The following is a 12,720-nucleotide window of genomic DNA, read 5'->3' as shown; positions in this document are numbered from 1 at the left end:
TAGTGCTCTGCAAGGGCTGGGGGTTTTGTAGCTCGGTTAAAGCATTCACCGGTGCACACAAGGTCCCAAGTTTAATCTCTCTCCTCCAGTTTCGCTTGGATTAACAAAGAATACAACGTTGTTCGCTATCAACAAAATTTCACTAAAAGTAAATAGATTGAAAGGATCTTATTTTTGATAAAAATGGCAGAACAATCAGAAAACAAATTTGCCCTCACATTAATGGATTTTGGCCAATATCTTGTCAAATGATAATGGAGTTTTCAAATCTCCAAATTTGACATCTATACAAATTTCTGTAGTATTCATGACTTGTAGGGTGCAAATAAGATAGAAGAGTTGTGTCCACCAAAACCAAATGAGTTGGAGAGTGCAACTTTTATGTCCAACTTCTCCTTCTTTGGGCCGACAAGCACATTCATGTCCTGCTCATTTCCGATATGTAAATTAGAAACAAAATACATTGAAAATATTCTGCAAAACCGTAAAATTTGATTATAAACGACTAGAGATGCATACCACGCTTTTGTCTGGATTTTCAAGATTGATGTTCGGATGGATGCATCCCGTCTGTATAGCCTACATTTTCAAGATTTGATTACAATGAATCTACTCTTTAAGTCTTCTTTGCAAGCCAAAAGAAACAAGTTGTTCTTTTAACAATTGTCGTCCATGATAACTGATCTCATAACCTCGTCCAACAAAGTAGAGACTGACGAATGACGAAATTAAAACATGAGGCTGACTGACCTTGATTGTTGCAACAGCTTCCACAGCACCTGAGGCTCCCAGGAGGTGACCGATCATGGATTTTGTGGAGTTCACTCTTAGCTGCAATAACCAGAAATAGTTTTTCAGCACCAGAGTCACCTGATAACTTCAATGACTAGAAAGATGTTTCGTTTTCACCTCTGGATTATTTCCAAAACATCGGATTAGAGCTCGATATTCTTTCAGATCACCCGTTGGTGTTGACGTAGCATACGCGTTTATGTAATTCACATCTTCTCTGTTGACCCCAGATTGAGCCAATGCTTTCTCTATGCAAAGAGCAACTCCTGTCCCTGGTTTTAGACGTAAAGATGGAGGGTGATGAGCAAACCATCAAGTCATTTTCGACATATCAATGCGATACTGATGCACGTCTGTTCTCACGTCCTGCATGGAGAAATTCTGGTGGTTAAAAGAGTTTTATACATACCGTCAGGATGAGGCTCAGTCATGTGGTACGCGTCACAGGTGAAGCTTCCACCTAGAAACTCGGCATAGATTTTCGCACCTCTTCTCTGTAATGAGAGGGGAAGAAGAGGGGTTGAGCCGGAAATATGTGGATGCACGAAACTTCAATGATCCATGGAAAAATACAGAGATTGATTTGCAGCAAACCTTAGCGTGTTCTAGCTCTTCCAAGAGCAAAACTCCAGCTCCTTCTCCAATGACAAATCCGTCGCGATTCTTTTCAAATAGCAAATAAAATTTCAAGTTAGGGATGAGGGATACGAAAATCCTAGTTTGAGGCTGAGAGAAGATGCATTACAATATCCCAAGGGCATGAAGCTTTGGTCGGTTCACTATTCCTTTGAGACAGCGCCTTGCACGCCGAAAACCCTCCCAAGCCTGCACTTTAATGATCCATGAAACTCGAGTAAGTTCACACGCTGCAGGGATTGTAAACTGAATTACGATATGGAGAATGACAAGTAGTACACCTATGGGGATAATAGCTGCTTCGGATCCACCACAAAGCATCAGGTCCTGCAAATTTCAGCAAGTTTTGGTAAGAGCATTTGGTTAAATGATCCAAAGTGCACATTGTATATTATGTCTGTCTAAAAGCTGGTGAAAACTTACGGTTTCACCTCGCGAAATATGATACGCAGCATTCAGCATACAAAAGTTACTTGTTGCACAAGCTGTAGATATTGAGTAGTTAGGGCCCATCCAACCCTGCAATTCGACAACTTAGATATGGCTACAAGGTTTCAAAAACCTATCCGAAGATTCTAGCACTTCCTCTAAACTTACCAAATCCATTGCTAGAATGGCAGAACCCATGTTAGTTGTCGAGAAAGGTATACAGAATGGATTCATCTTCTTGTACGAAATCCTCAATGCTTCTATTCCGTCATTAAAAACCTGACCGAGTTTATCATAAGTAGGTAAAAAGTAGAAGATACATAACCTAGTTCTTGAAACTTTTGAAGTAACTAGATACTGCACACGAAAATAAATTTCGTGCTGTATTCCACATCGTGCCTCAAGACTCGAGCGATAGTCAAAAATGAAATTTTCTAGCTGTCTGAATTTGTAGCTAATTTGTATATAAACTGAATTTGTATACAAAGCTTAACTTACTTTCATGCCTCCGAGTGCAGAGCCAATTATGACTCCACATCTACTTTTATCTAAATTTCTGTTAACTTCTTCTGTGACCCCGCTATCTGCCAATGCCTTTTTCCCGGCAGTGATCAAGTAAATCATAAATTTGTCTGCCCTCTTAGCGATTTTCGGTGAGACCCATCCGTCTGTTAAGAAACTCTTTATTTCTCCAGCAATTCTCTGTTGTAAAAGGAAAACTAGAGTCAACAAATGTAGATGCAATGCAACAGAATGAAACTGAGGCAAAGAAAACCTACTGTCGGAAATTGCGCGCAGTCAAAAGTCTCTATCTTACTTATGCCACTGATACCTTCAAGAAGACTGTTGTAGAAGACATCTGGATCATGTCCGAGAGGGGTTACCACACCCAATCCCGTAACAACAACCCGCCTTTGTTTCGTTAGAAGTTTTTTATTTGTTGTGACTTCCTCTGCATTTTGCACAGGCATAGCGATTGTTTTGCCTAACAACATGTTCAAAATGGCAGATCAAAACCATTAAGAGTTATCAGATCTATAAAGTACTTAGAAAGCAACAAGGATTACGTTAACTACAACGAAATCCATGACAATCAAACAAAATAGTCACTTTCAGAAACGAATGCATAAATTGTTTACCAGAGTGAACAACCCCATTCATGCGCATTTGCCTTCCAGTCCTCGACGCGGTTTTTGACCCAAAGAAAGCCAAAGAGTCATACATTACTTCGAAATTGTAATAGTTGTCACACGGCTCAAAATCTAGGCAAGAGCTCAAATTGCTAGCAGAAGCAACACCGACGCCAGTAGCTGCGTTTCAAAATGAGTTTCTTTCTCCTCGCCCCCTGAAACTTTCTCTTAGGAGACTGAAACATAGAGGACCTCATAGGGTGGTCTTTCTCATGTGCAGAAGATATGCAAGAAGAAAGTATACGCGCAGAAGACGAAGCCATTGAAGACAATGAGAAAATTCACACAGCCAAAACCAAGAAGTTCCCCGGATGGAATATCTAAAAAAGGGTTGCAATATATAAGAAAAATAAAATTGAGAAGCCAAATCAAGCATGTATAAAGAACCAAAAACCCTCTATAAACCCTATATTATTTTCCTGGAACTGAGAAGACCATTTAAATAAGGGAAGTTAGATGTTTGAATTGTCTAGCCAAAATGTTTTAACTTCACTCCTCACACAAATTCTCTCTTCCTAAAAATTAGCAACTTTGGTGCTCTCACGAAGAAAAGGCAGGCATGCAGTGCCCCAAACAAGGAGACTAGTGATAACACTTGCGTAAAACGGTACACGAATGGCTCAGGATACTACCGCCACAGTAACATCTCAGTTGCAGCTAAGTTTCTTTCCCACACGAAAGAAATTCCGGGGGATAACACTCGACAAAGAATTTCAAACATCTCCACCTCTATCCCCATGCTATAGAAACTAAAATTGAATGGGAAGACTTTACAAGTTGGTTTGGCTTCTGCTTAACAAAAAAGCAGTGTACTGCTACATCAGCATCCGCAACTGCAAAATTAAGCCAGCCAAAAGCAGCAAGCTGGCGGTTTCCTAATTTCATGCAGTGAAGCAACGGACCCAAGTATTTATTTATCGGCTTAAGAAGGATGCTCAAAAGATATTCCATGGCATTCTGAATATTCCTGCGGGCACAGCATTTCCTAGAATTTATAAACCGGCATTCTGTCAATATTTCGTAAACTTGTAGTGTTGACAAAATTGTGGTGTCATATGAGCTAGCACTACTCGTGACGTGCCCATGTTTTATCAAAGATAATATTTGGTTGGAAACAATGTGTGTCGAAAAACAAAGACGTCATATTTGTCGTCATAAGCACAAGTACAATATCAACACCAAAAAATAAAAATATCAAAGCTAAACGTACTCCTAACAAGTTGCTGGCTTTTCATCCCCTGTAACATAGGAGGCTTGGGGATCAAGTCAGATGAAGTGCTTAACTTCCCACAATATATAAGAAGAAAAGCCTAAAGGCATCTTCAAATGAGATGTCAACATTGCCACATAGGCATACACCAGTATAAAAATGGTAGCAAATTCTCTCCAACTGAGCCTTCAATTTCTTAGGTGGCGCTGAGTCATTTGAAGGCAAAGTCTTTTGCTGTCAAATTTGACAGCAGATGTCAAATTTATTAAATGATATTTTAATAGATTAATATAATATATAATAAATGTTGTTATGTTTTTGAAATATTTGATTGGTTGCCTTAATCATTGGACTCCACAAAAAGATAAAAAATTTATTAAATGACATTATTATTTAACATTAGGGTGGAGCAAAATATTGTATAAAATGTCAAATTACCACAGTTTAAAATTTGACATCTCCTTTGAAGATGCTTTAAGGTGCTAAACCATAAAGCATCCCGCTTTTGTCAAAGATAGCCGTCCATGTGTAAGCTGGTGGCTATCTTTAGACGCGCTCGTAAATATAACAGAGAATAATTAGGAAAACGAAGGCCACCTAGCTAGGCTTTAACATCAAAATGACCTTGTTTGGAGTACAAGAACAATATCAAACACATACATAAGCAAAAATCCCATGGGAATGAAGGTTGCCCTATACAAAACCTAGCTAGAGCTTGGAGAGATTCTTATTTAGGGATTCAGCTTGCCGGTTTCGGAATTAAGACAAGGAATGACGAATATGAGAAAAAGGGCCTCCGTTTCGTAAAATTTGTGAAAAATGTCAATTGATCCGTAGGCAGGGACGAACACCACGACGATTGAGGTCATTGCTCTGCTTCGGCGGAGCTTTTAACGAGATCCTAGGCCAGGCGGGGTTACCTGAATTTAAGCATATCAATAAGCAAAGGAAAAGAAACTTATAAGGATTCCTCTAGTAACGGCAAACAAACCGAGAATAGCCCAACTTGAGAATCGGACGTGTCACATTTATAGCGTGATTAATGCAACGAGGAATATGACCGGACGACTTTTACAATTAATTTGAGTTTGGCTTTCGAAACATATCTGTAAGGTTGATCAAACATGTCACATAATTTGGTGCCTGATCGAAAAATTTTATCCTGGGCTTGGGCTCCTTCCCCAATATCTAGCAAAAGAAAAGGACTGTGAGTTTGTAAATTTTCAAAATTTAAATTGGTTTTCTCTACCGTTACATGATTCCAACGGTCGTATAAAACATCCCTCTTTGAGGTGTGTGCAGCGTGGTCTCAGAATTGAGAATTCCCCTTTTCATAGTCCTCAATTTCCCACCTTTCCGCCCAAACCTTTAGCTCAAACGAACCCTTTCTGGTGTTTCAGCAATAAACCAAGATAACTAATCAATGGCTGCCCCTGAGGAATCCAAAAATCGTCGATACGAAGAAAAAGATGAAGACTTGTGGGAAATCGGAGAGTCCGAGTCCGACCCAGAATACGATTCGGATGAGTCAATGAAGGACCCGACTTACAGCACTCTCGAAGAAACCCACGCCAAGTTCTCAAATCTCTCGATCAAGGGTAAATCAAGGGCTCGGTTAGTGTCTGGTTTGCCCTGAAAGAAATCTATGTTAATGGGTTCTTTTGTTTGTCTTTAAATTTGGAATTAATCTATGATTAATGTGTGATTCAGGGTTGGAATTGAAATTGGTATTGTTCGATTTGCAGAATTGTTAAGGATAATGATGTCGGTAGTGAAGCAGAAGTTGATGGACAGGAGGTGGTTGTGCCTGAGCTGGACGAGAAGGATAGACAAAGCTTTGAAAATGTTCAGAAGATTATTGAAGGTTAGCCCAGAAATTTAAGTGCCAATGTGGTTCTGTGAATTGTGGGCTAATTGAGATCAATAAGATGTCAATTTGGGCCAATCGATTGTGAAAATGCAAAATGTGGTCGTTGTCAGTTTTGATAAGTTTGGTTTCTGTGTGATTGTTTGGTGGCAGCTAGACAGATTGAGAAACTAAAAGTGGAGCAATGTAAGCTGTACCTTAGGAAGAACGGGTTGAGACTCACCGGAAATAAAGACACGCTTATTCGGCGCATTAAGGAGCATTTAGAGTAATTTCAGCCACTTTGGTAGCTTTTGGAGATCTGAGTTTTTTTTTCTCCCCATTTCTGAAGTTTGTTTGTGTTTTTGCAGGATTTTGAATGGTGGAGGTGAGAAGAAGTACCCGGCATCTACCTTTGTTTTGAATTGTAAAGGTATATAATTGATAAGTTCATGGCAAATTGTTATTACCAGCATTATTATCTTCGGTCCAAATGCCATGTGCCAAAACAAGGATTGTTCCCTGCTGCCCGAAAATCCTAAGGTCATCTTTTCAATGATATCATTCGTTGTGTATGTTGAATTTGCTTTCACTGAGAGTGGTGTACTGAACATTTTTCGCTCCTCTATGTTTAACAACTGAAGAGTAATGTGACCTTGTCCAGGGGATGCATGCACTGGCGATGTCGTCATGTTTGAACAAAATGTTTATGAAATGTAAGCCGTTGTTTGTATTTGTGTTCTTTTGTTTCCTTTTACAATTGGAGATAAACTGGAACAGCATTTGCTCTTTGTTTAAACATGGGAACTGTTGGAATATGATCAAAGTATTTTCTAGTTGATTTGAAGCGGCCTGAACTATTCTCTTTCTCATTAAGACAGGGAATTAGGATGAAGTGAATGTTCATTATTTGTGCTGCTACTCTCTATTCCACTAGCCGCACAAATTGTTACCGTGTGCATTGGTATTCTATTCTTAATCTTTTCTTATTTTGCAGGTTTGACATAGCATCGCGGAGTGGAAGAGGCCCTCCATGTGGAACAAGGATTGTTGCAGGTAGGATTGTGAAAGAAAGCTATGGAGCTGCTAAACAGCAGCACACCTTTACAGTGAGTCAAAGTATTTATGATTTTGTTAACGAGATGAATATGTATTTTTAGATTGAAATAGAGCTTGCATGAAATTAGAGTGGATGGAAAGTAATAAGCACCAGATTTTTAGCTGACTCAAGATTCGTTGCTAGACACCTAGAACTCAATAAGCAAGTTCTTATTTTCATATGCTAAAAGTGCTGTTTTTGTAAATGCTGAGCAGATTGAAGTACTCTGGAGCAAAGGGGAGACACCACTTCCTCCACTCCATCCCCTCCTAATTAAGGGCCGGAACCTGTACCGGTTGAAAACTTTGAGACAGGTCTGCTCTAAGTAACTTCTGTTCCCTTGTCATCGTTGTCATTGGTAGCCGTTTTTAAGATAATCAACTCTTGCTGTCAACTGTAGAAATGGGAAGATGAAGGGGAGAGGCAGAAAGTCTTGATGGAAAAGCACTCTAGGGGATCTCTTGCTAGGTCTGACAGGGAAGCACGGGTCCAAGAGAAGGAAATAAGGAAAGTGCTCAAGACAAATCGGTATTAGAACTGATTGCACTTGAAACTAGTTTTTATGTCTGTATTTACTAATTTGTCTCACTTCACTCATCTGTGCTGTCGTTTCTGCACTTCAGGGTTTCAAGAAAGGGAGGACCGAAAAAGAACAAGCCTCAGTTGAACTCAACCTCGGTGCTGAAATCATCTCTTCAACCTCAACAATCTGTTTCACTTGTTAACTCAGCAAACCTACATCAACCAGTTGGTATATCAGTTGGTTCAGGAAACATGAAAGCAGGAGCTCAGCAGTTGGGATTGTTTTCTCATTCAGCAAAACCAGCAACTCAACCTCACCAATCAGAATTTACTGCCTATTCGCAAAAACCAGCCACAGGACCTCCAGCTATAAGCTCGGGCTTTTTTGTTGATTCCAGAAAAGTGACATATCAGCCTCAACTGAGAAGGAACACTACAATGCAAGATAGGTATTTCAATCAAGCTTCTCAGAACTTGGATGCGAGTACAAATCCAAGCAACATACAAAGAGTGTATAATAGAACTGGAGAGGCTCTGGTTAACATCTATGACAACAAATCTAATGCTTATACTGTCCAAGGAATATCATTCCAGGGTCATCAAAGACAGCCGTTGGCAAGTGTAAACCACATCCTTCCCACATGTCGACAAGGGCAAAAGCAGATGTGCCGACATTATGCTCAGGGTAGATGTTACTATGGAGAGAGATGCAAGTTTTCTCATGAAAATGAAGTAAGGGAAGAAAGGTGGTCTCAGCAGCAAAGTTACTACGGAGAGAGATGCAAGTTTTCTCATGAAAATAGTGAGGGAAGAGAGGTGGCCTCTGCAGCAAAGGAATTTTGAGTTATCATGGAGACAGCGGCAAATTTTCCAATGAAATGAGAGAGAATTACAGAGGAAGGATGATGGAAGACAGGTGCCTCACGTGCAAAGGTGGTTTTAGAGGAAGCAATAGCAGTTCTGGAGGAACATGGTGATTGAATGAACATGAGAAATCTAGCTCGACTAGTTCAATTTTGTTGATATTATTTTGTTTCTCTGTGACTGGTGAACAACGTTTTGGCGAAGCTCAGTAGCTTCCGAGATATGTGGTTCCCACTATTTTTCTGCAATTGAAACAGCTCTTTTCGTTGTTCCTTGTTATACTAACCGTGAAGTCTCCTGTTGAAGCTTTTAGTTGTGCACCATCTTTATAGATACAAGTATCAAATACCATATGCTTTGATTTTTTTCATAAGCATCAAAATATCTCAAGGGATTCTTTTGCCTACTGCAACTGCATCTGATCACAGTTCCCACTCAACGTCTGCTTGCTGGAGCTGCTGCACCTAGTAACAACTCAAACCCTATTGCTCAAGACGGTTAACGGTCTGTCAAGTAGGAATCACTTCTGCTCGCAAGGGTTTTTGGTGGAAGTGCTTTTGTTAGAAGCACAAAAAATTAAATATCACAGTTCTATTGCAAAATCATGTCCCATTTCTTGTTTGAAACATTGTAGAAAGCGCTTTGAGTTATTCAAAAACTGGAAAAATAGAGAGTAAACAGTAGGTAGTGCCAAAATAAGCTCCAAGCCAACATGTCCGGGCCCCACATGTAGAATATTATCTAATAATTTTCTTAGAAGGGAACAAAAGGATCAAATATTCACTCAGTCCCAAAAACAGATCTAGTCGATCAAGCACGGTTCTCCATTTCTCTCATCCAAAATTCAGCAAAGAATTTAACCAGCAACAAATCAGGGTTTTGCAAATTTCAACTCACAGGTTAGTCTGTTGGTTTGAGTGGATGGATCATCATGCTTTCTTTGTCTAATGGATTTCAAGCAGCTCTCTTAATTGTTTTAGTGCTAATTCTGAAGTTTCATGCTGTTTTGCATATATTTTTGAGGCAGGAAAATCTAAAATTCAGGAGTTGCTGAATATTTGACATTTTAAGATTGTTTTAGCGCAATATGTTTCATCAAACAATGAGATTCCAAGTGAAATATACTTTTTTGTACTTGTCAGTGATTATATAGTAGATTGCTCGAAAGCTAGGAGTTGTAAATGTTTATGTTTCCAGGATAAATGGCATCTGAACCCGTCAATGTCAATGAGTACCAAGAATTGGCTAGGCGAGCCCTTCCGAAGATGTACTATGATTTTCACGCTGGGGGAGCTGAGGACCAGCACACGCTAAAAGAGAACGTTGAAGCATTTCGCAGAATCACGTAAATGTTTAGTTCTACTGCTAAATGCTCAAAAATATGGTATAATTACATGAGTGATACCAGTGTCTTTGTTCCAGGTTGCGGCCTAGAATTCTCGTCGATGTTAGCAGAATAGATATGTCAACCACCGTATTGGGTTACAAAATTTCAGCGCCTATAATGCTTGCTCCTACTTCTATGCATCAGTTAGCTCACCCCGAAGGTCTAAAATCTAAACCGCCTTCCAAAGAGTTCTCCGTTGAGATTGGTTTTGGATACTAATTACTACCAGCTCTTTTATATCGAATACAGGAGAGGTTGCCACCTGCTAGAGCAGCAGCTGCATGTAACACCATAATGGTATTCTATGAGTTACGACATGCATTGAGCGAATATGCGTTGTTTGGTGTATAAATTGTAGTGTTTTCGTTGTAGATTTTGTCCAGTATATCTAGCTGCACTGTGGAGGAGGTTGCTTCCAGCTGCGATGCTGTTCGGTTCTTTCAACTATATGTATTTTTTCACTCTTTAGCTTAATTTTGTTTTACAGTGATATTTCTTCTTATTTCCTTCATTTTTAAGTCTCTATCCTGCCTATCAGATCTCAAGCTGTCAAACGGTACACTTTGTTGGAACAGGTTTTCAAGAGGCGAGATATATCAGCTCAGATAGTTCGCAGAGCTGAAGAAAACGGATACAAGGCTATTGTCCTAACAGTTGATGCTCCCAGACCTGGTCGAAGAGAGGCAGACATAAAGAATAAGTTTGTCAACCCCCATTTTTTTCTTTGATTGTTTTATTTCTCCATGCTTTGCGATTTGTTGCTTTTAAAGTATGATTGGAAAGGGAACTTTTCTGTATAATATCATGTCGATTGTTGTTCTGTTAAATCTTATGTGGTACATCGAATTATATCTTGTGTATCTCGATTGAAACATGATTGTGACAACTGCTGCAGAATGGTAGCACCTCCATTGAGGAATTTCGAAGGCCTTATATCAACCAAAGTAGACTCTGTGAGTGGAATAGTTAAATCCTGAACACTTTAGTCCAAATGTGCAATGTTTCTCAGCTGTATCATCCAAGTGAAAGGTTCATTTTTCTCCACACGCATGACATTTTCTCTGCAGGATAAAGGGTCGAACTTGGAAGCTTTTGCCAAAGTGGCCTATGATGCTTCTCTGTGCTGGGAGGTATAAATCAGTAGACTCGTCTGATTGCGTTTTCATATGCTTGTAGACAATCTATTAGAGAACTTATTATGTGCCGATGTGCTAGGTCGTTTCTTTCTTCTTGAAGCTTAGTTATTGCGTTGTTCACGCGTGCAGGACATAAGATGGCTGAAATCTATTACAAACTTGCCAATTCTAATCAAGGGGGTACTCACTCATGAAGATGGTAACTGATGATCAAGGCTCCATATTTTGATATCTTACTTCTGTATATATAAAACTCAAACCGAAAGATCTAGAAAAAGTTCTCTAATTCTTCACGAATCCAAAACAGGGCATGCTTTTTGTTACTCAACCAACCCCATGTTTGAGATACATTGGTTCAATTGTTTAAGTTGGCGTACCCCCAATTACCCCTTCTGAATGCCTGTTGTTTTACCATATTTCAGCAAGAAAGGCTGTGGAAGTAGGTGTTGCTGGGATTGTTGTCTCGAACCATGGAGCCCGCCAACTGGATTATACTCCCTCCACTATTTCTGTCCTGGAAGAGGTGCAACTCTATCTCTAATTCATCATTTTTTTTTCTGGCGTAACTTGTTAAGACACGAAAATGGTGTAACTTCCACATTAGAAGAAAACGTGCAAATGCTTTTTGCTGTTACAAGCTGACTCGAAAACTTCGTAAGAATGTTCAATCACCATATTCTATCCATAATGTATTCAGGTGGTTCATGCTGTTGGAGGAAAAGTTCCTATTCTTTTCGATGGAGGAGTACGCCGAGGAACAGACGTGTTCAAGGCGTTAGCTCTTGGTGCACAAGCTGTCCTTGTAAGAATCATATCCACCACATTGCTTATCAATCTCCCGATATGATTCCTTAAATTGCTTCTACTATAGTGGCTTTTCTCATTGATCAATGCACATCTACTGAAGGTGGGAAGGCCTGTTGTCCACGGCCTCGCAGCAGACGGAGAACGGGGAGTGAGGCGGGTGATCGAAATGCTGAAGAACGAGTTTGAGCTCACAATGGCCCTTTCTGGCTGTCCTAGTATTAGGGATATCACCAGGAGCCATGTGAGAACAGAAAGTGATAAACTCCATTCAATGCTCTAATTTAATTTACAGAAAGTGATTTCCGCACACCTATTTTCTTTCTCTCAACGCCCATGTGTTTCCCGTCTCTGGATTGAATAAATCAAAGGTGTGCAGAAGGAGAAATAGGTTGTGCGGGAATCATTTTCCTATTTTAAAAGCATCGATTAAAATAATATTATGCAGAGACGTGGATGGAGTGAGACCATCAGTAAACTGCAGATTCTAAAACTAGCTGTTGTAATTGAACTTTCTTAAAGACAAGACTTGTTTGAAAAAAATTCCACTTCTATTCGATTTTCTTTAGCTTTGGTCTCATTTGTTTATATGATTGATTGCTTTAGGGTAGTAGAATCATCATTTAGAGCTTAATCGTTTGGTTTCTAGTCTCATATTGGTTAATCGCTTCGATTTTAGATTTTATCAAACCGTGGCAACGTACCAAAGCTCTGAGGAGCACTTTATACCTAAATAATCAATCATAACAATAAATGGGATCAAGTTAGAAGAAAATTGAAAAATAATTTTTTTTCAATTTAAACC

At 39.5% G+C, this 12,720-nt stretch overlaps 3 protein-coding genes across 4 annotated transcripts; 2 read left to right on the top strand and 1 right to left on the bottom strand.

Moving 5' to 3' along the window:
- Positions 1-153: 153 nt before the first annotated feature.
- On the bottom strand, positions 154-3,961 carry LOC103929272 (3-oxoacyl-[acyl-carrier-protein] synthase II, chloroplastic-like). 2 transcript variants are annotated; one of them, XM_048572559.1, is made up of 14 exons: positions 3,822-3,961; positions 2,997-3,367; positions 2,637-2,842; positions 2,356-2,559; positions 2,026-2,136; positions 1,852-1,947; positions 1,710-1,755; positions 1,538-1,617; positions 1,387-1,455; positions 1,202-1,286; positions 910-1,064; positions 751-831; positions 520-579; positions 154-425 (listed from the first exon to the last, which is right to left on the bottom strand). In XM_048572559.1, the coding sequence occupies exons 2-14, from the start codon at positions 3,079-3,081 to the stop codon at positions 306-308; spliced, it is 1,398 nt and encodes a 465-aa protein (XP_048428516.1). In that variant the 5' UTR covers positions 3,082-3,367; positions 3,822-3,961; the 3' UTR covers positions 154-305. The 2 variants fall into 2 exon arrangements, with proteins under 2 accessions (XP_048428516.1, XP_009336709.3); XM_009338434.3 differs by lacking the exon at positions 3,822-3,961 and having other exon boundaries at positions 2,997-3,812.
- A 1,529-nt stretch (positions 3,962-5,490) lies between these two features.
- On the top strand, positions 5,491-8,867 carry LOC103929270 (zinc finger CCCH domain-containing protein 62-like). The gene is made up of 9 exons (XM_009338433.3): positions 5,491-5,871; positions 6,003-6,121; positions 6,278-6,392; positions 6,475-6,536; positions 6,768-6,819; positions 7,101-7,212; positions 7,418-7,516; positions 7,603-7,730; positions 7,826-8,867. The coding sequence occupies exons 1-9, from the start codon at positions 5,681-5,683 to the stop codon at positions 8,565-8,567; spliced, it is 1,620 nt and encodes a 539-aa protein (XP_009336708.2). The 5' UTR covers positions 5,491-5,680; the 3' UTR covers positions 8,568-8,867.
- A 466-nt stretch (positions 8,868-9,333) lies between these two features.
- On the top strand, positions 9,334-12,488 carry LOC103929251 (peroxisomal (S)-2-hydroxyacid oxidase GLO4-like). The gene is given in 13 exon segments (XM_009338412.3): positions 9,334-9,487; positions 9,786-9,933; positions 10,011-10,135; positions 10,225-10,238; positions 10,240-10,272; positions 10,348-10,425; positions 10,551-10,675; positions 10,871-10,928; positions 11,043-11,105; positions 11,241-11,310; positions 11,534-11,634; positions 11,809-11,913; positions 12,019-12,488. Coding segments are annotated over 12 exon segments (1,095 nt in total). The 5' UTR covers positions 9,334-9,487; positions 9,786-9,790; the 3' UTR covers positions 12,199-12,488.
- Positions 12,489-12,720: the final 232 nt, after the last annotated feature.

Source organism: the organism of the source record quoted next, unplaced genomic scaffold, assembly GCF_019419815.1.
Source record: "Pyrus x bretschneideri cultivar Hongxiangsu unplaced genomic scaffold, Pyrus_bretschneideri_v1 Contig61, whole genome shotgun sequence".
NCBI classification, from domain to species: Eukaryota; Viridiplantae; Streptophyta; class Magnoliopsida; order Rosales; family Rosaceae; genus Pyrus; species Pyrus x bretschneideri.
This window is presented reverse-complemented; position numbering and strand designations above follow the sequence as displayed.